The sequence below is a fragment of the Plectropomus leopardus genome, chromosome 13 (assembly GCF_026936395.1).
Source record: "Plectropomus leopardus strain MGB_pleo_1.0 chromosome 13, ASM2693639v1, whole genome shotgun sequence".
In the NCBI taxonomy this organism is placed as follows: Eukaryota; Metazoa; Chordata; class Actinopteri; order Perciformes; family Serranidae; genus Plectropomus; species Plectropomus leopardus.
The window spans coordinates 34,215,125-34,238,508 of NC_142188.1; the positions used below are offsets into that span (position 1 = coordinate 34,215,125).

Sequence of the window (23,384 nt, forward strand, 5' to 3'; positions counted from 1 at the left end):
GACTCGGTGAGCCTATGAGAAGCCTGAGCCTGACATGAAAAGATGTCCACATAGTCCAGTTGACAGTGTGAGACTCTTTTTTTACTGAGACTGCGCTCTTCTATTTAAACTACAGACCGTGCTTTCGTCATCAACTCGGCGCAACCAACCACTACTCCACTCTCACTCCCTTTGTCCCGCCCCCTATTTCTCTGTAACACAAGTGACATTTTCTTTTGGGGGATCCCTGTCATTCTATATGATTACAACATTTTCACAAAAGCGAATAAACCTTACACTTTAATTCTCCGATATCTTGTTATTTTAAAGACCCAAATCGCGCTTAGAATGACCAGTTTGTTCGCCTGTCAATCAAAACGCTGTCATCATGCTCGGTTGAGAGCACAGAGCTTTTCCACGTCAGTGTGTTTACCAGGAGCAGACTGACAGCTGCAGGAAGGGCTGCAATTTATTCACTTATGGAGGATTTTTTTGAAGAGTGAATGAATAACTGGTGTTTGGAAATATTACGTTATCACGCAGTGGAATGTCCAAAATTTTCCGTGTATCCTGCTGTCGTAGAGAACTGAACTTTGGACTTTTTCATTCACTGTTGGCCGGCTAGCCTGCTAGCTTGCCGAAGCTAGGCTAGCACTAGTTACAGCTGGACTCCATCTTTGAAATAGCAGCCACACACAGGTAATATCATTATTTCCGACAGCCGGCAAAAGCATGTTACGGTGTCTACCCACCGGCATTTTGCTTTATAAAGTCAAGGATGTAATTTCCTGTTGTCCGAGAGGACAAACACTGAAGACACCTTAGCCAGTTGGCACGTTAGCTTAGCAACGTTAGTTAGCTGTGAGGTTTGGGCAGGTAATATAACGATAGGCAACACATTTATAAACTCTTCATCTATTCGATGAACATTGTTTTAACGGTAACGTTAGCCACGATTCCTCTCGTTGTGTATTTGTGCTGTCTTAGAGGGCTGTCAACAGTCTTGAGTTTGGTGGAGAGCTAGCATGTTAGCTTTGCCTTTGACTAGACGCGTCTGGTTTAGCAAGCTAATCTAATTTGCTAGCAGTCACCCTCCCAGCTTACCTGACAGCTAACAAACGATAGCTGCCTTTTATCATCTGCTTTTGTTGTATGACTGTATTATCTTGCACTTATAACATCCCATGAGAGTTTTACTAAAACTATGTCAGATTCAAGTTGGGAATGTCTGGAGCCCTGGCTTTAGCTGACTGTTTGTGTTTTTGAGAAGTTCCAGGCAGAGATGTTGTGCTATCCAGCTGACATCCGGCTGCCTGTTAGCACCGGTGTACAAGAGCAAGTTTGTTGAGCAGTGATTCATTGCTCTTCTGACCGACAGTGTCACTTAGGAATCTCTTGTCATGTTAAGGGAGGTGTAAAAATCATCACCCGCCAAAGAAGTTCTGTGAACCCTTTTAATGTGGATCGCTATATCCTTAAAAGCAGGGAGCCTCTCTGGTCTCTGAGCTGTTGTTCTGTTGTAATACAAAGTACAGATCTGGAAGGAATACATGCATTAATTTAAGATTTTTTTCTGCGTTCTAAATGAGTAGATTAAGCATTAATTGGGATAATATCTGAATTGAGAATGCAAACTTTCTTGTTTCTATGTCTGGTACCCAGGCATACAAAGGAACCCTGCAGAACCTGGTTATTTTGTCCTGCTCAACAAAGGCCCTGTCTACACCTGGTTCAGAGAAAGACAAGGTACACCACACCATGTGGTCAGTGGCACTGTCATCTTTTGAGGTACACGCTCTGTGTTATAGCGACTACCAAAAAATGCACTTAGTCTGAGAACAAGTTAGTTTATAATGTCTGGGTGTCACTGGAGGTGGTGCATATGGGTCTGTAATGCAGCCTCCGATGATGATGATTGATTATTGTAATTAGTTTCTCCTTGTTATGTTGCACAGACAACACAGCACCATCCTCATGAGATTGCACTCCCATCCAAAAAAAACATTAACCCAGCGTAATGTCAACTTTACATCTTCTAACTCTTTTTACACAGAGATAGCACCTCAGGGCTCTTATTAAGTCCCTTCTTAATGCCTCTTTTGCATTTTTACACAGAACCAAACAATGGTGACAACATTATGCTCCATTGTGTGATTTTAAATTGGTTCCGCCATTGTGGGACCAAAAGAGGCATCAGCCTTTAGTGTGACATATAACATGCATTGGCAGCGCTTCTGAACATTAATTAAGGCATAACATGTCAATCACAATCATTTACCTTCACTGTTATTTGGCAGCTGATCTTATTCTCTGCTCGGAGGGTAAGGAGCTCCCAAATGTCATTGTTTTCCTCAATTTGCGGACATTCACGGCTGCTGTTCTTTTTGAATTAGCTGCTTATTGCAAACAGCTGCTTTTTATATCTCTAGAGGTGGATCACTCAAATAACACATTGTCAAAACGTCACATCTGTGCCGTTGGTGAGCATCCATGGCCATTGTTATTGTGGTGTGTCCAGCACTGTTGGCCCTCATCTGCCCGTTGGTGAATAAAAGCTGCTGAGCTTAGCAGATTTTTTTCCTGATGGTTTGTGTTGTTGGTAAATATTCTTTTTTCTTTCAACATTGTATTATGTTGTTAATGTACTAACTGACTAACTAGTGTCAAGATGGTCCTCAAGTCTCCCTCTTTGAATGACGAATATAGATGACCTGTTTGCTGGGATGAAGGAGTTTTTACTCTCATGCAGATGCAGAACGTACATGTTGGTTGGCTCTCGGTTTGGTGTGTTCATGTGCAACTTTTGGCAGAGACAAGGCAATGTGAGACGACAAAGCAGAGGGCTTTCGTAGCTGCTAGTTCTCTGATGTTGGTTTGGTATGTCAGGGCCTTAAGAGACACACAGAGACAGGGAGACACAGGAAGGGGCTTAGCCATGCAGTGTGCTGTACACAGCTCTAAAATAAAATAAGATTTTACACATTTTAAATACCAACAGTTGTAAGTGTGCATATAGCATGACAAACCTGCCGGTACTTAAAAACAACAATGCATTTATTCTTTTTGCAAATGGAAGTGATGTACAGGTTTATTTGCACATACACTCCCTACTTAGCATAAGTAACAGTCTGATAGTTAATTGCATCGACTGTCTATGGTTAGTCCAAGTGGGTGATTATGGTGGCTAAACTAATTTGCCTTTAATATAGCCCATCCTGCTTTTTTTTTTTTTTTTTTACAGATATCAATCTAATGTTAAATATTTAATAATTTTCTGAAATGTCTCTGCAGAGCTCTGGTACCTATAGTGCTGTCAGTGTTTGTAATGTTACTAAAAACCAGGCTAAGTTAAATGGCTTAAACAACAGTGTGTTGAACATACACACAGAAATAAAGAAAAACTTTGTGTAACCAACAGTACAGTTTCCATCATCTACCTACATAAATTAATAGGTTGTCACCAGAGATAACACAAGTAAATAAAAAAGAACAAAAAATTATTAAGAGCTGAGAAGTATGAATTCATAATTTGTTGAAGAGAATGACACCTATGTTGGGTCTGTCACTCAACATCAGCACGATATCCCTGTCGGTCCCTGTCTGACCACATTCTCAGCCTACTGTAGGAAGTAATCCCTGCAGCATACGTTGAATTATGCATGAATGGTATTCATCTAGTGTGAGAATGTGTAACTGATTTGCAGTACTTCTTTCATATATAGAATGAATTAAGGCAGGTGAGCATGAGATGTATTCACTTTACCAGGAGCTAAAATTAATACCGTATTATCAAATGTTTGCTAAATATAGGAATGACTTTATTTATATAACACCTTTTTATTTCTATAGCACCTGGACAGGAGGAGGATGGTCTCCCGTGGGACCCCTCCCTTCGGCTCCTTTTACCAACCAATAAAGAAAACTTAAATAATAAAATAATGGTATAATGGTATGGGAAACACTGGTAGTGATTTAAAATAAGTTAGGGAGGCTGCAAGATGGGTTTCAACAGGGAGACTGTTCCAAAGTTTTGGGCACCTGACAGCAGAAGCACAGTGTCCTTTAGTTGAAAGTCTCAATTGAGGGACTGATAGGTTTTTGGCAGATGATCTGTAATTGCGTGCAGGTACATTGGGGCATCAAATTTGCAGATGTATGCAGGTGGGAGACCATGTAGTGCTTTAAAGTAATGAGTAAAACCTTGAAATCAATTCTGAAGTTAACAGGGAGCCAGTTCAGGGCTGCTAAAATGGGGTTTAAGTGACATCCTTTGTCTGAACCAGTTAAGTCTCACTGCAGCATTTGGTACAATCTGAAGGTGTATGCTTTACTGTCCAGGCAGGTAAAGAGTGAATTACAGAAGTCTTATCACAAGAAAAAGAAAAAAAAGGACTGAGCAACATTATTGACATCATTGTTGAAAGTTTGGAATCAGAGATGACTCTCAGATTTCTAGCAATGGACTGAACAGAGGGAACTAAGATGGGAAATGTGTCATTGAATACTAATGTGTTTAATGGCCCAAAAATGATTATTTCCATTTATCTTCATTGAGTTAGAGGGATGTGTTACTGTCTGCTTGTAAGAACTTATAAATAAAAATGAATAAACAACAAAATAAATTGCTCTGCAGTCCATTGCAACCCATTTTGTAGTGAGGTAGTCGCTCACAGGTAGACTTACTCAGTTTGCATGTGAACGCCTGGTTCAGTGTAGCTTGACAAGGCTGGCTGCTAGTGTTAGCATCAGAGGCTGTGCTGGCTTAGACATCCGGGTTCACTACTACATGCTTTGCTTTGAGGTGATATTTCAGGCTTGAAGCTTGAAAAAAAAAGCCATTTCTTATATCTATCTATCTATCTATCTATCTATCTATATATATATATATATATATATATATATATATATATATATATATATACATATATATATACATACACACACATATACATACATACATACACTGAACAAAAATATAAACGCAACACTTTTGTTTTTGCTCCCATTTTTCATGAGCTGAACTCAAAAGATCATTTCTCTCAAATATTGTTCACAAATCTGTCTAAATCTGTGTTCGTGAGCACTTCTTTGCCAAGATAATCCATCCCACCTCACAGGTGTGGCATATCAAGATGCTGATTAGACAGCATGATTATTGCACAGGTGTGCCTTTGGCTGGCCACAATAAAAGGCCACTCTGAAATGTGCAGTTTTGCTTTACTGGGGGGTCTGGGGGTCAGAAAACCAGTCAGAATCTGGTGTGACCACCATTTGCCTCACGCAGTGCAACACATCTCATTCGCATACAGTTGATCAGGTTGTTGATTGTGGCCTGTGGAATGTTGGTCCACTCCTCTTCAATGGCTGTGTGAAGTTGCTGGATATTGGCAGGAACTGGAACACGCTGTCGTATACGCCGATCCAGAGCATCCCAAACATGCTCAGTGGGTGACATGTCTGGTGAGTATGCTGGCCATGCAAGAACTGGGATGTTTTCAGCTTCCAGGAATTGTGTACAGATCCTTGCAACATGGGGCCGTGCATTATCATGCTGCAACATGAGGTGATGGTCGTGGATGAATGACACAACAATGGGCCTCAGGATCTCGTCACGGTATCTCTGTGCATTTAAAATACCATCAAATGCACATGTGTTTGTTGTCCATAACATACATCTGCCCATACCATAACCCTACTGCCACCATGGGCCACTCAATCCACAACATTGACATCAGCAAACCGCTCACCCACGTGACGCCACACACACTGTCTGCCATCTGCTCTGAACAGTGAAAACCAGGATCCATCCGTGAAGAGAACACCTCTCCAACGTGCCAGATACCATCGAATGTGAGCATTTGCCCACTCAAGTCGGTTACGACGATGAACTGCAGTCAGGTCGGGACCCCAATGAGGAAGACGAGCATGCAGATGAGCTTCCCTGAGATGGTTTCTGACAGTTTGTGCAGAAATTCTTTGGTTATGCAAACTGATTGTTGCAGCAGCTGTCCGGGCGGCTGGTCTCAGACGATCCTGGAGGTGAATATGCTGGAGGTGAACATGCTGGATGCGGAGGTCCTGGGCTGGTGTAGTTACACGTGGTCGGCAGTTGTGAGGCCGGTTGGATGTACTGCCAAATTGTCTGAAATGCCTTTGGAGATGGCTTATGGTAAAGAAATGAACATTCAATTCATGGGCAACAGCTCTGGTGGACATTCTGCAGTCAGCATGCCAATTGCACGCTTCCTCAAAACTTGCGACATCTGTGGCATTGTGCTGTGTGATAAAACCGAACATTTCAGAGTGGCCTGGTATTGTGGCCAGCCAAAGGCACAGCTGTGCAATAATCATGCTGTCTAATCAGCATCTTGATATGCCACACCTGTGAGGTGGGATGGATTATCTCCGCAAAGGAGATGTGCTCACTAACACAGATTTAGACAGATTTGTGAACAATATTTGAGAGAAATGTGTCTTTTGTGTATATAGAAAATGTTTTAGATCTTTGAGTTCAGCTCATGAAAAATGGGAGCAAAAACAAAAGTGTTGCGTTTATATTTTTGTTTGTTTATATTTTTGTGTATATATATATATATATATATATATATATATATATATATATATATATATATATATATATATATACACACACACACACACACACACACATATACACTTTTTTTTTTTTACTGTACCTGCTGTGTGTACTGTGCAACTGTATTTTGTCAGAACATATACCAACCTCAACACCACTGGTTTATATTGGAGCTGGTGGTTTGAAAAACTGAATTCCAAGTGAAGACTTATTTATAGGACAGTGATTTCAACTATAAGCCTATCACTGTGTCTCTCCATCCTGAACTCTATCTGTCATATCCTTTTCATCCTCTTATTATTTTGTATAGGCTGCTTACCATGAATTTAAAAGAATATGGCCTATGCCACCTATTCTCTGCATCCATAAATCTTCCTTCAAAGTAAGAGTATTATCTGCCATGGCTTTCATGACACAAGAAAAAAGGTTAATCCAGCCATTTTGAGCGTTACTACTTGTCAAATATGAGCAGCATGTCATTTGGATTTTGTTTGGTTATCCTTATTGGTTTAGGCATTGTCAAGGTACACATGGAAATTTGCTGTTTGGTTCTTAGATTCTTTATTCATTTGAAGGTGAGAGTTCTTAGTTTGACTTTAAGCTTGGTGACCTAATTTTTATATACTTCTCGCAGCATTTCAGATTTTCATATTGGATATATTCAGTGTAAATTATTGTTTATCCAGAGCTTAAAATGAATTTCAGTGCACGTACAAGAATTGTAGACAGAATATGTTTGCCATGAGAAACGTGGTTCTGTGTGTGTGCATGTGTGTATCCATCTGCTAATCTTGCAAACTACTGGACTAGTCAGTTTCATATTTAGTGTGCATATTTATTACTGTGCTCAAGGACCTTGTATTGTTCACAGTTGTTTAAAAACCTGTCTACTGACTGTTTTATGGCATCATTAACTGCTGACTCCTGGTAGGGACTGCATGATTTTCAGAAATGGGCAGAAAACAAGAAGACCACATTTTGGCCTTCGGTGTGGCTAAAAACTGGCATCCAAAAAAAAGTTTGGTCTCAATTTGAACCAGAGCATCTGCAGATTATTTCCATTCCTGATGTGTTATGATCAGCCAAAGACAGTCACAATATGAGATAATTAAATCACCATTTTATTATCTTCACCACCTTCTTGAATGTAAGGGAACTGGGAGGGATAATTCCACCGGGCCCAGCTGTGCCATACTGACGCATGGCTGCGATGCGGTTTTGTTCTGTTCTTTGCACTGCATCAAACCACACCAGGAGCTAACAGAAGTTGAGCGTTTTGTATGCTCAATTTTGTAGACTTACAGAATTTGTGAATTTGTTGATTTTTCTCGATATTTGTGCTTCTGTCCTAAGTATGTAAGTAAAACGGCAGTTTACAGGTTTCTTTCTTTGTCTGTTTGATATGTGTTATATTCTACTTTGCTTTGTGGTAGCCTACACACACACTTAATACCAGTGAAGTCCAGTTATTAATGACAAGGATCAAAGATTTGAGGCTGTGTTTCTAGTTATTAGATTAAATTTATCCCCATAACTATATTGTGTTTATATTTAACATGCAGTGAATGATGGAAAAACAATCTGCCTTGTGCAACTCTCTGCAGCTCCATCAAAAGTAGATGAGGCATGTATTTTTGGGATGCGTCTGAAATGTGCTTTGGCGCATTTGCTTGAATTATAAGAAATGTGTCCAATAAACCTGTGTGAGTGCTGGTTTGCCTAGTGGAAAACCTGCCCTCGGTTGAGTGAACTTTTCTAGTTCATTGATTGGTAAATGAATTGATCCACTCACCTAAGTTTAAGGTTGTCTGTCCTATTGTGATTTTAGCCCGATAGTGAATTTTGATTACTGTAATGGATAATTCAAGTTTTAAAAAAATCATTTTCAGATAATAAACAACATTATCGATGGTGATATGTTAACAATATTTACTTTAGTATTTCAAATCACATAAAAAGATAAGCTCATGTTCTTTCAGTCAAAGATATTTAGTACCTTTTTTTTTAACCTCAGTTTTACATCAGACAGCAGTTGTGTGCAAATGCTCATGAAGCATCAGTCCTTTTTAAACAGTCCAATTGTCCTGTCCGGAGCACATCTCCTGAGGAGCTGAAAAGACAGCATGGGGACAGACTGTCTTCACCAGAAATTCAATCTGCAAAAATATTTTTTCAGTCATAGAAAATGGCATTGTTTTTATTTATGAAATATTTTTTTATTCCCTCTGCCCACTGTAGATTTTAATACCCATATTAAAACAGAGGGACTTAATCCGTCAGTATAGATGCAGTTTATGAGGTTACAAAATATGGACTGCTGGTGTTTTAATGATTTAGTTTCAATGAATGTTAGTGTATCTGTTTCGTGAATGGAAGGAAAAAAATCCAAACAACAACTATACATTGAAAAACATTTTCATTACTCCAGGGGTTTTGCTGTGACAAATTTTACAAAAATCTAATTAAGTCATAATTTATCTAGACCTGACAACAGTGGTATCTTGATATTAGAATTGGGTAACAATTAAGTTATATAGAGGAACTATAGTAAGTGATATTATAGTAATTATCTGTAAACACTGGCTTAGATTTTGTCAAAACCAACTGTCCCCTCTTGTGTTTTTATTTCAGAAGAGCAATATGGTGGACAAGAATATCTACATCGTCCAGGGTGAAGTCAGTACTGTTGTTGGTGCTATCAAGAGGAACTCCAGATGGAATACCCATACCCCACTGGTAAAGGCTATCCAATAAACACTCTCTGTCTGTCTGTTTGAAGTTTAACATAATGATTACATTTACTAATTTTGACGAAGTTAAGGTAAGATTTACGTAAGATATGAAAACTGAAAATCAAAAATCCTTCTTTTTCCACTTATCTGTAGTGTTATTTATCAATCTAGATGGGTTGTCGAGTTGTTGATTGTAGGAGTTTGTCTGCCGTTGAGATGTCTGCCTTCTCTCCAATATAATGAAACTAAATGGCACTTGGCTTTTGGGTCTCAACGGCAAGGTCTCTTCCCAGAAATCATGACCTGGTTACTCAAAATAATCCAAAGGCCTTACAGGTTTCATGAAGAACTATTTTCTTTCAATCAAACTACACCTGCCAACCGCATCACCATACAGAATGAGAGCATATCCCCATGGATGAGAGAAAACATAAATATTCTAAATAATTGTTGGTTAGCTGTCTAACTTGAGCTCACTAACTTTACAACTCATCTGAGCAGGACACCATTAATGATTGCATTTTTAGCGCGAACCTCTTGTCATTGAGTAAATACACAGGAAGTGATCTCCCAGGCAACAACCTCCACTCTGCTGTCTCTGAAAGCACTGAGAGAAAATACACACTCCTGCAAGGGCAGCACAATTCTCTTAACATGTTGTTTTGGGTCTGCAAAACAAACAAACAAACAAAAACAAACACCAAAAAAAGTCGAATGGGATACATAAGCCAGATTGGATTTGTTTGCTCCATTTATTTCCTTCAATTAAGTCAATTACGTCAAGTCAATTTTATTTATAGAGCCCATTATCACAAAACATTGTTTGCCTCAGAGGGCTTTACAGTGTACGACATCCCTCTGCCCTTAGACCCTCACATCACCCAAGGAAAAAATCCTGAAAAAGGACCCCTGTAACGGGGAGAAAAAAAGGAAGAAACCTCAGGAACATGGTTGTAGTCTTGTCTTTCAGAATTGGGACATAGAAGTACTGCCCCACAGAGTTAGACTATAGTGCAACAAAGTCTTAAGCCTTTCAGGAATCAAAACCTTGGGCACTTCCTCAGTGTCCAAATCTTCATAATTAGTCCTTTGGATACATTTTGAATCAGCCATTTCTGTTTTATATAAAATACTCTTAGTGCCATTCTCATTACCAGAAATTATTGGTTTTATTGCACACATTCAGTTTAATACATCCTGAGATTGATTCAACTACTTCATCTGGTTTCATAAATAGTTACAATTGTGTGTCGTCAGCATAACAATGACAATTTATAGTGTTTTCTAATAATGTTACCTAGAGGAAGCATATATAAAGTAAAAAGGATAGGTCCAAGCACAGAACCCTGTGGCACTCCGAAGCAGACCTTTGTATGCGTGGACGATTGGTCATTGATGTGAACAAATTGGGAACAATCTCATAAGTAAGATTTAAACCAGGTTAGTGCTGTTCCTTTAAGGCCAATTAACTGTTCCATTTTGTGCAGCAAGGTGTGATGGTCAATGGTGTTAAAAGCAGCACTGAGATCTAAAAGGATTAAAACAGAGACCAGACCTGAATCAGAAGCAATCAATAAGTTGTTATTAATTTTTACTAGTGCCATCTCTGTACTATGATGAAGTCTAAAGCCTGACTGAAAGTCCTCGAATAAACTATTATCTTGGAGAAAGTCACAGAGTTGATGAGCAACCACTTTCTCAAGAATTTTAGAAATAAAGGGGAGATTAGATATCGGTCTATAGTTAGCTAAAATCTCAGGATCGAGAGTGGGCTTCTTTAGAAGAGGTTTAATGACAGCTATTTTAAAGGACTGTGGTACATAGCCCGTTAATAAAGACGTATTGATTATATCTAATAAAGAATTGTCTAATAAGGGTAAAGCTTCCTGGGGATGGGTGAGTAAACAGTCGGCGAAGGTCAATGGGGGAAAAACGGTCCAAATAAATTCCAGGCCTTGCTGCCATATCCAAGCTACCTGAGTCCGGGGTCAGGTCAGTTGAGGGCAAGAGGTGATGTATTCTATCTCGAATAGTTATAATTTTATCATTAAAGAAAGTCATAAAGTCATCACTGCTCAGGGCCAAAGGAATACAAGGCTCTATGGAGCTGTGACTCTGAGTCAGCCTGGCTACAGTGTTGAAAAGAAACCTGGGATTGTTTTTATTTTCCTCAATTAATGATGAGTAATAGTTTGGTCTGGCATGGCTGAGAGCCTTCTTATACATTTTTAGACTACCCAGCCAAACTAAATGGGACTCTCCGAGGTTGGTTGAACGCCAATTTCTTTCAAATTTTTGCGATGTTTGTTTCAGTTTGCGGATCTGGGGGTTAAACTGTGGGGCTAATTTTCTTTGTTTCATTATTTTCTTCTTGAAAAGTGCAACAGAATCGAGAGCTAATTGCAGTGAGCCAGTAGCATTATTGACAAGACTGTCAATTTGAGAATAACTTAAGTTAGTAGAGTATTCTCAGTCATTGTAAGACATGGTAATGATGTCAGTGCAGAAGGAATCAGTTTCTTAAATTCAGCTACTGCTGAATCAGATAGACATCTAGAATAGTAACTCTTGCTGAGAAGCTTGTAGTTGAGTAATAAAAAAATTTAAGTTATTCAATAATGGTCTGACAGAGCGGGATTCTCGGGGAAGACTAATAAATCTTCAATATCGATGCCATATGCAAGGAAAAGATCTAGAGTGTGGTTGTAGCGATGAGTGGGTTTATGTACACACTGACTGAAGCCAATTGAATCCAAAAGCGTGGAGAAAGCAGAACAAAGGCTATCACTATTAACATCCATGTGAATGTTAAAATCCCCTGCGATAATTACTTTGTCTGATATAAGCACTAAACTTGATATAAGCTCAGAGAATTCAGACAGAAATTCACAGTATGGGTACACTATAAGAAACAGAATTGGCTGTAGAGTTTTCCAGGATGGGTGAGAAAAGGCTTTTAAATTAAAATAAACTCTAAACTATAGTTTTTTTTAAATTTAAAAGCCTTTTCTTAGTCTTAGACTTAGACTTAGCTTTAGGGTAAATTGCTAAGCTTGAATCAAAAATAGCAGTAACTCCCCCTCCTTGGCGGGTGTCGCACGCAACGTGACTATTTATATGACCAGGAGGAGTGGATTCATTCAGGCTAACGTACTTATCAGGACAAAGCCAGGTCTCAGTGAGGCATAATAAATCAATATGATTACCCAATATTAAATCAGTGACTAAAACAGCCTTTGTTGATAGGGATCTAATGTTTAAGAGTCCGCATTTAATTCTCCTGTTATGATGCTGTATGACAGGAGATGTATTCATTTTTATGAGATTTTTTTGTACAACTCCCCTTTTGTTTATTTTAGAATTAAACAAATAAAGTGGTCGGGGGACAGACACCGTTTTTATAACATTTACATTATGGGTGTGTGACTGTGCTAGAGGAAGGTCAGAGAAGCGTGCAACTCTGCACCCTGGTCCAAACTCTGTGATATCATGGCTTTTGGCCATATACTCGTCCTTCGACAACCAGCGGTTGAGTGATGACATGTGGCTAAACATGTAATCACTGGTCACATTGGGGAGGGGTCCAGAGAAAATTATGGTGTCCGACATCGTCTTTGCGTACTCGCACACCGACTCTATGTTAATTTTAGGTGTCACAATTGAACAGAAAATGTTTTTTCCTACATAGTTACCAAATGATATAAGCTCTGAACAAAATCTAAAATATGTTTGCAAGTATTAGAAATACACATTAAGAAACCAAAACAAAAAAAATGCAAGCAGTGCCTCCTTGGTAGTGGTAATAAATATATACAACAATAACAACAACAATAATTCTAACAATCACAATCATATACAACATAATAAAGTTTATCTGTATAGCAATTGTTTAAAGTGTTTTCCACACAACAGACAAAAATCTAAACAAAGATAAAGAAAAAAAATTCAAATGGCAGAATAGGGCTCGATGTGGCTAAAAATATTATCACGATAAAAATATCGATATGGATAATTATAATGATAAATGTCAAATCATTATTTTCTTAAAGTTTTAAGGCTGATTTTTGCTCCTGAGTAAGTCAGAGAAACCACACAGCTAATTTTGGTTTAAACTATTATTTATTGTCAGAACATAACAAGCATTTGGCAAAACGTAGAACATTTTACAAAGCTGAAATGAAGAAAAGAAAAGAAATGTTCATGGGCGAGTATTATGTGATTTTATTCTAATGAAAAAGTCAGGTTAACTTGCTAATTTACCATTAGCTTTAGATGACTAACTGCTCAAACAGCAACTCTAGCGAATGCTATGTAGTGAATTAATTCATGGGGAAGCCCAGTGCTATAATGTGGTCAAGACAGTCATGCTAAAAATGACTCTGAGTGTTTTAAATATTGTTGGAACTATATCAGTCATGTATAGCTGTCGTGTAGGTATTATCAACTTCTTCTACAACTACAAGCTTACTTCTTCCTCTTACCCACTATAGGTGTAAGGGTAGTTTAGGAAAGCAAATGTGCAGATTATACAACAGTCAAAATTAGTTGTAGGCTAAACAATATCAATATGTTTTAAGAAGTGATTTAAAAGAAAACATCTAACTGAGCTCAGCTGCCCTGACAGCAAACCTACAACCACCTCACATCTTAAATGTAGACACAAGAACAGGCAGCAGATATTTGAGCACCCAGGCTGCTCACAGGTTGGTAAATGAAGCATAAACAAGGAAAATAAAAGAGAAATTGTATTAAAATGGAATTCTGGGGCACTCCAGGAGGAGGACACCTTTGAGCAAAGCTGTCCTTAGCTTCTGAAGTGTTAAAGGATTTTGGATTCTACACCATAAATGGAAAAGTAACATGCTAATTGCAAAAAAAAAACATGGTTGTAGTCTTGTCTTTCAGAATTGGGACATAGAAGTACTGCCCCACAGAGTTAGACTATAGTGCAACAAAGTCTTAAGCCTTTCAGGAATCAAAACCTTGGGCACTTCCTCAGTGTCCAAATCTTCATAATTAGTCCTTTGGATACATTTTGAATCAGCCATTTCTGTTTTATATAAAATACTCTTAGTGCCATCCTCATTACCAGAAATTATTGGTTTTATTGCACACATTCAGTTTAATACATCCTGAGATTGATTCAACTACTCTGAATGGCAAACAGCATCTGTCCTTCCATCATGTTCTTATCCTGTTTTTTTCTCTGCCCAGGATGAAGAACAGGACCCGTTACTTAACAGCTTTGGCCACGTCAAGGAAATACTCAACAACATAAAAGGTGAATGGGGCTGTTGTAGGTGGGGTGTAAGGTGATGGTATCACTACCAAGCTGTTAAACTTAAAGCTTTCACCAGCCTAGATGAACCACACCAAACCGGTACCACATTCAGTCTGAACTGCACAAAGTACATCAGGTGTAAAAGGACTCTGAATCTGCAAAACTGCAAAACACTGTCAGTCTCATTCAGTCACTGCTAATCAAAGACAGTACAGTGGAAACTTGCTGTTATTGTTTTGGCTTTTAATTTTCCTTGTTTAATAAAAGCAACTGTGAATTTCAGCACACTCATTGCTTTCACAAAGTGACTTTTCCCGTTTTTGGAGGAGATATTTCATTAATTTTCACAATAAATGCCTCGGCCTTTCACATTTATCAATATTATCTCACAACATCTTACAGTGTCAGTGAGCTTTGCAGTGTTTTCTGATTAAGTTTTTTGTTCTTCCTTGTTTCCTTCTTATGAGGAGACAATGGTAAATTGTGGAGATTCACCCACTGATTGGCTGGTGACCAGAATTGCAGGATTTTCAGTTTGTTTGGCCATGACAGGTCATCGGCCGGTCAGTCTCAGATACAGTCACTCCTGTGCTGATCAGATTTACATGCATGCATGGCATAATGGCTAACCCCGCCAGCAGCAGTACAGACAGTGAGTATTGTCAGAGCTACTGCAGTTTGTTCTTTTTGCAGCCTCTTGCATGTCATTCCAACACATTCCACAAACACTTGAACAAACAGCAGGGTGATATAACAGAATAGAGTTTTTAGTTTGGCCCATGTCCCATTCACTTAAATAGAGGGGGGCGGGCTTTATGACCTATACTGCAGTCAGACACCAAGATGTTGTGGCATCACTTCTGGGGAGCTGTCATGTCGTCCATCTTTATATACAGCCTTTGGTTTCAAGCTAAGGGGAGGGCTTTTATGTTTCAAATATAGACTAGATTGTATTAAATAGTTTACATCACTCAAGTTGCGTATGAGCTTGCTTCCTTGGCTGAGCCTTCAAAACTAATTTGACTACAGGAAGATATTTTCAGTTGTTTAACAGATGATGATAGTATATTGCTGCTGATTTCAGATTAACTGCTTGCATGGGGAAAATCTATGTTTTGTTTTTTTTTATTGTTTTTGTCATTCACCTCAACTTGTTTGAATGCTTAGCCTATTTTCAGTTAGCAGAAATTTAAACAGAGGACTAAGAGGGCTGGTAGGTGAGTTATCCGTCCTCCTAATATCAAGATTTGGTGAAACTTGGTAAGACGCAGCTGTGTTCGGAGTAAATGTGTGTAGAATATCCAATTTAAAACTAACTTCACTGCAGAGTGGCGGCCGGTTCGACCACAGTGATTGTCTGCTGTTGCATCTTTTTTTTGCCTGATGGAGCGCTGTCAGTGTCCTCTTCTCACTCTGCGATGTTATCACTTATGAATGTGTTTTTTACTGCATGAGAAAATGGACGTGTTACATGCACAAACTGAGGTGTATGAGCGTGAGAAAAGTCAGTTTTATGAGTTCTATGGTCAACAGTTGGCAGCTGTACCAAGTTACATGCACCAGTGCATGTAGAACTGAGAATCACATGCACAGCTCTAATTTTTCATGCACTTCTGTGCGAATGCATGTGGCATTTCCTGCTCTGCATTAGGGTGCATTCACATCTGTACAAAGAGCCGTCCACGTATGATCCGATCACCCAGACACATGTAAAAACTAGGTTTATTCAGGCCCTAAGTGTGACTGATCATCTGTGAGTCCAAGTGTGTGTAAATGCAGTGGTGGTGTGTGACAGCACCCTTTCTTCTGAGAGACCCAAGCTGGCTCTGAGGACAATCCTGCATGTTGTCATGCCTTTGCAATGAGAGTCTTGGCAGCTCCCACAGTCCTACAGCTCCAGTTGTTGTAGTTGTGAGCACTGGGAAAGATGCAACACATGGAGCTGCACAGTCTGAGCCCCCACTGCTGCTGCCTGCCTCCAGGGAATGTCTGTGCTGCTGTGAGATGGACAGGCACTGCTGGTTGAGGAAGAATCACCACACTGGTTAACCCTCCTCTTTCCTTTTCCTCCCCCTATAACCCTTTCCTTTCAGCCCTCAAATAACCAAAAGCCTGTTTTCCTCTGTCACCCCCACTTAAACTGATTCTATCACAGATTGTATTGTATTTGACTAAAATGGAAGTTGAAAATACAAAAAAACAAAACAAAACAAAAACAGCTTTTTTTCAGGTATTTGCATGAAGTAATGAGTCCATGTCAAGGATGTTTGAAAGCCTTGTTGCATCCTCAAGCCCAAATCCCCTGTGCAGCCAGTTTGTGAAATGGTACATCCATGCCCTGATGAGAGACAAAATGGAGATCAAATAACCACAGTAGAGCTCAATTCTGTGCTTGACAGACTGATCAATTTGTTTTGTTTTTCAGCAGCATAACAACCTAATAGATTTCTCATACAGAAACATAGCAACATTTTGGAAGGGGATCTTGTGGGTAGGCTATGTTCTGCCGCTGCTTTGAGGCTTCGCAGTGGCCCAGCTGTCTGCTTAATGAAAGCCCAGTAATTCCATTCACTCGGGTGTGTATCTCCGCTCCCTCTAACAACTAAAGCCAACCAGCAAAGGAAATATGAATGAGTCCCCACAAGGTTTCTCAGCCCCTCTGTCTGTCTTCTCTTATTTTCTTTCTTTGCGTGTTTCTCTGTTGCTCTCTCTGTCTGGCTGAAGGTTTCGCTGCTCTGGCGGTCCTGTTCTGTTGTAACTAGTGTGATTGACAGGGCCATGTGCCACAGAGTTGGAGAGTAGTGCAGCTGGAAGTATATCATCTGCAATTTTAGTTGGGTAAATATAGCAGGGAGTCTTGTCAAGCAGAGAGATAAATTGTTCTGGGAAAGGAAGTCTTGTCTCTCTTTTCCGAAAGCAGGAAAAAAAAAAGTTTCCTTCTCCTCCTGGAAAATGTAAGGTCCCCTCTCAACTCCTGAACAATGAGAGCACAGTTGAAAAAGCTAGGCCAATGATGGACCATGTGTTGTGATGCTTCAGCTCTACCTTGCTCAGTCAAGCCAGGCAAATCAGTCCCAGGAAGCAGGGGTCTTTCCTCTGATTCAAGTGGGATTCGTTTGGATTGAGCCTGATATCTAATGCCCCATCCCTAACCTTATTAGAGCCAGATCATTGAGTGCTTTCCACAGCTTTGTGGCAAGCATCTGTCTTTAAATATGCACTGACTTGCAAGCAATAATAGTGTTTTCTGTCCTCCAAATGTTGTTTTATTTTAAACTTACAACGTACACAGTGGTACATGCTATATATTAGGTTTGGACAGTATCTTCGTATTACAGTATACCAGGGTATTTAGAAATTTTAGCATCTAACTTGGTGAATTAAGGATTTATTTCAACTAAAACGGCGCTGGTGATTGTTGGAACAGTGGACTTACTGACTAGATTACTAGCAAGAATAACCAAGACGATTTGTATTTATCAGTCTGAAAAGCTGAAAGTAAGTAGCGCACTTGCCGAGGTAAAACCACAAGTTCAGTTCTGGAGTAAAATCTAGGGGCATACGAGTTTATGTCATGATCAGCGTTGGGCTTGTACCTAAAAAATTTCATTTACTGCTCATTATTTGTTACACTTTTGGAAAGTAATATTACATATTACTCCCTGCCAAAAGTAATTCATTACACTACTCCTATTTTCATCACCTTTCGTTACACCACACAAATTGTGTGAGTGTCAGGGTCATCTCCAGTAAACACAGCAAAAGCTAAATAGTTTGAATAATTTTTTTTTTTTTTTTTTATCTGGGGGTCTTCTTTTTCCTGTGACTGGTATTTTCTCGTATAAGATCTGTCTGAAAGATGGAGAATCAGTTTCATCCAGTACATATCTATTCACAAGTTTCCTCAGTGCTGTGTCTCTAGCATAGCTTGCAGCTGTCCACTATTAAAATCCAGTTTGGGTTGTTTAGTCATAGTCGGGCTGCAGCCATCCTCTGCAGTCACCTTTGGTATTTCCTCAAGTTTCATGTTGTTGTGCTGCTGGTTGAAGACAGTGTTTCAGGTCTTAGTACCACTACCTGCAATGGCATTCTTGTCATCTTCCTTCCACACAAAATACAATTAATGGGAATATTTTCAGCTAGTGAAGTGAAGCATTTCCATCTCCCAAGCTAGCTTGCTACTTTGAGACGTGCATGTGGGGCAATTCGAAAAACGATTCTGAGGATGTGATTGATTGATGGATTTTAAATCAGTGAGGGTTGACATCAAAAGTAAGGATGTAATGAGTTATTTGTTTTGGGGTAACTGTGTTAATATTACTGAAACTGAGAAAATGAAAAAGTTGGTCTGACTAGTGGGCAAATTAAGATACCTGCTTGTTGCATCATACAGGTTATACAAAAAATAAAAAATAAAATTAAAAATGAGACAAGTGTTTATCTTTATGTGACAAAGTATTCAACTTACCACCGCTCCTGAATGCTGCTGCCCTGGCTGCAGACTTGATGCTTCTTTGCTGTGACCATATCTGCTACCCAGGCAGAACATATCTGGTGTTAAATAATTGAACACCAGATATTTTTATTTTTATTTTAGACTTACCATGGTAAAGGAGCAGGTTGCTGTTTATTGCTTAAATATATAAATGTGTATTTTATTTATCCTTGTCTTTCTACTGACTTACTGCAATTAATTAAATTAATTAATATATAATAAACCCAGAAACATAAAATAGCACATCAAGCAGTTGGTATATGTCCTTCTTTTGTGGTGTCCTCTGAGATAGTCTCCACCATGCTTTGCTGTGCTGCATGGGGACGATCCAGGTGTGTAAAGAAAGGCACGCTGACACGCAGATGAGGAAAATGTTGTTGAGTAATGCCAGCAGAAGTAGTCTTACACTCACCACAGATTACAACAACAAAAAATGTGTGAGGTTATCATTTTCAAAACCTTCATTAGAACATTTACCCAAACAAATAGCACACATTGGGAAGCCTTGTATATGGTTTAATAAAAATAAGGAACAGGGAAAGGCTTGCAGAAGTCAGGGAGCTGATACTCAGGATGAGGGTGCTGTCTTAGTGCAAGAGTCTCCAGGCTCCATTGAATCCTGTGTAGCTCTTTTGCTGAAAGAGGGAGAAAAGGACAGGAGACGGTCAGACATACCTTTATAGGCCTGGGTGGTAAACCGCTTTGGGAGATGAGGCATGTTTGTTCCCCCAACTTCAGTTATGGAACTTTGTTAGGTGTGTTATCATAATGAAAAGTGTCATCAATTACTCACTTGGAAATTAGCTTTTGCTGTGTTAACCTCAGCATTTGTCTATAGTGTTCCATATGATAGGCCTACAATTATTGGTCCTTTTTTAATAATTTATCAGACTTTGATCCTTTGTCAACCTGCCCGTCTGTGTGTCCAAGCTTTTTCCTTTGTTTAAAAAGGTCTAGGCTACTTCAATGTTCTATGTCGTCGCACTACCATTAATATAAGAGAGTGATTTTAATGCAAAGTGTAAACCACTGCATGTGAATGCATGTATTAGTCAGATCTGTGCTCCAGAGGAGAGCCATTCATTAGGCTGTGTATTATTGCCCTCTACGGGATTTATACATTAATAAACTGCATTAAACTAGAGCATTCTGCATTTTTATAACGCGCTTCGAAATAGTTCCTCCAGCACCCAGTGCTCCTATTGTAAGTTACCAATATACAATAACAAGATTACATATATAACAACATAATAAAAAATAATACAATACAGTAGTGTAACAATTTCAGTATTAAGAATAATTCCCCATTAAGCCTAGTGTGTTTCATTTTCTAAAAGATTTACCCTGTGATCTCATTCAGGTCTTTCAGCTTCCCTCCCTTTGCCATCAATGGAAAATCAGCTGAGCTGAAACATAATAAAGACAAATGGAGTCAACAGAATCACAAAGCTAAAAACACTCATCCTTAAATTATATTTCTGTTTACAGTAATGTTTTTTTACATTCTGTTTAGATGTCTCAAATATGCACTCTTAATCCATATCGATACTAATATATCATAAAATAGCACTCTGCTGTCAAGCACCATGTTATCTTTAACAAAGCTGAGCTGTAAAATAAATTACACAAGTCTTTTCTACTTTTAACTCCTTAATGTTAGATGAAATTATTTAAGAGCAGGACATTTTGAATTAACAGGCTGTTAGCGGCTAACAAAATGTGTTCAGTATATACAGTACAGTGTACTAACATGAGCTTACTCTGTTAGCATATCTGTTATTGCTTCCAATTTAGCGGCAGATAATCCAATATCATGCTTTAATGCATATGTTAATTCAGCTAAGATATCGTGATAATACAAAAAAACGACTCTTTAGACGTCTTACCCTGTTCAAGCCCATCACAAATGGTCTTCTCTGCTGCAACTCCATTGCGCCGCTAGCAGTTAATGCTACTTCCGGGAACTATTGAGATGCTCCACGTTCTGCCATTGCTGTGAAAAAACAGTCCATTGGAGCGAACGGAGATGACGCGACTCTCTCTTAAAGCGCTCTGTTTATGTCTAATCCAGGCACTACATTTGAATTAACAACAAGCAAGTGAAAGCTGTCTGAAGATTTGACTTGTTGTTGCATATAATCATGAACTCCCATTATCTAATACCAAATGTAAGAATACAGAAATACAGAAGGTATTGTTATGTTTGGTGTTTGAACATGTGAAATATTGTTTATAGCTGCAGAGTGAGTCTTTGTCTCTTCCCTGACATTGACAGGGTCTCTCCTGTATAGGATTGTCATCACACAGACAAATCTGGCTCAATCTCTTGTTGAATAATTCTGTGGATTTATTTTATTGCTGGACTGTACCTCAGAGAGTAAGAGAGTGCAGAGAACATCCTTTCAGTCTGACTTACATTTTATCTCTCCTGCTCATCTTTTTTTTTTTTTTCAGCTGCACCTTTTTTATCCAGAAGTCACTGAGCTTCAGCTCCACAAATCTTCGATTCTTTCCTTCCCCACCTCCTCTCCCATCAACCAACCCCCACCCTGCTGCAGCGAAGGTCAGATTTTTGACAAGTCTGCAGAAGAAATAGTCTGCTCCTAAATCCCTTCATTTTTATTCATACATATACAGGTTTAGAGCCCCTTGCAGCCCCCCAGATACAAAGCCAGAGTGGCCTTTTGACTGACAGCTTTCTCCTTTTCATCCAAACACTAACGAAATTCACAAGCACACCTCTAATTGACTCGAATCACTAGCGTAGCACCAGAGGTAGATATCAGGGGGCATGGCAGTGAATTTGCAGAGTGAACATCGTGCTGGATGATTTGATTACTCTCCAGCTGACCTTTACAGTAATTAACCTGCTTTCCCCAAAGCAAAGCACAAAGCAGAGATAATTTGTTATGGAATTGTAGAATTATGACAAAAATAATACATTTTTAATCACCAAATGTAATGCTTGTATGCACTATTGTATGCACTCATTTATTTCTTTTATCTGTTGCAATAAGATAAATGTGTTCAGTGGGACCACTGTGATACTGTTATTAGAAAATGTTTCCTTTTGTTCTTACGCAGCCTAATCCATGCATCTCTGCCAACCTCACTAATTCATCACATTTTACCGTCATGTCAATCATCAAGAGAAAATGCACACATGCCGTCTCTCTCTGTTATTTCAAGGTCAAGCATGAGTGTGTGTGTTGTCTTGGTCCCCAGCTGTGGTCAGGCAGGCGCTGGTGGGCCCCCGGGCTTGCGGCCCAAGCACTTGGGATCAAGTTGTGGCCTTTTACCCCCCTTACACCCTCTCAGCCCTCCCTTCCTCTTCCCTGCCATCTGATCTTCACACATATATCATTCCCAATTGAACCGGCAGAAGGCAGCTGGCAAATGCCGAGTAAGAGGAACCATAATTCATGTCGCTCAGCCACTTATGCAAATATGTTTACTCATGAAGGCATTCTGAGCAAGGAGAATCTGCCTCACGGCAATTCTTTACATGTCTGCCGCGCGGCCCTGGTGTCCCGTAGCTTTAAGCATGAGATCACGGGTTAAATTCTCAGTCCTGCTGTCAGTGTTATTTTTATGACTCGGTCAGAAGACAATAAACTGAGTGGGCAAAGTTGTCACCTACATTAATGCCTTGTCAGATTTACTTAGTGGGACTTGGAGTGGGAATGGCACATACCTGCAGTAGATTAATGATTTCCTTAATTTTTGTGCAAGCACAGAGGACATATCTAATTAATGATAATTTCCAATATAGACTAAGCCATTTAATTTTGCTTTCTTAAATATTGATTTGGTTTATAAAATGATAGAATTCTTCAAATTTAAGGACCTTGAACTAGTGACTTTTTGGGGTGTTTTTGCTTGAGTAGTCAATGGATTATTGGAAGTTTTGCCTCACCAATTAAAGGTCCAGTGTGAAAGATTTAGTGGTATGTAGCGGTGAAGCTGCAGAACTGAAACATCTCCTGTGTACCAAGTATATAGGAGAACTACGATGGCCTCTAAAATATAGCTTAGTCAAATAACAACATTTTAAAAAGTGATACATTGAAATGTAATTCTACCCTGGTGGCTCCAGCAACTCCCCCAGAAACCATGTTGCATGTTTATGGCAGCAACCTGCACCCCACCCCATCATTGTGGCTAAAGATGTACTTGCTGTCTTCGGAGATATTCCAAAAAAAGAGAGCAGAGTACTTTTCTTGTTTAATATTTTTCTTGAAAAATATGGCACATTACAAAAGATGAGATGAGCAGTGAGAGCCACAGTAAAAAAAAACAAAA

The 23,384-nt window shown here is 39.2% G+C and overlaps 1 protein-coding gene across 6 annotated transcripts in view; it reads left to right on the forward strand.

Annotated features, from left to right (window-relative positions):
- The first annotated feature begins 371 nt into the window (after positions 1-371).
- gbf1 (golgi brefeldin A resistant guanine nucleotide exchange factor 1) overlaps positions 372-23,384 on the forward strand; it is a 142,424-nt gene continuing 119,411 nt past the window's right edge. For 4 of the 6 annotated variants that reach the window (XM_088086837.1, XM_088086838.1, XM_088086839.1 and 1 more), the window contains exons 1-4: positions 372-678; positions 1,642-1,767; positions 9,206-9,310; positions 14,521-14,587. In XM_088086837.1, coding sequence (XP_087942963.1) covers positions 1,738-1,767; positions 9,206-9,310; positions 14,521-14,587 — 202 coding nt within the window. In that variant the 5' untranslated portion in view covers positions 372-678; positions 1,642-1,737. The remainder of the gene's footprint in view (positions 679-1,641; positions 1,768-9,205; positions 9,311-14,520; positions 14,588-23,384) is intronic. The other 2 variants (XM_088086841.1, XM_088086840.1) reach the window with 2 other exon arrangements.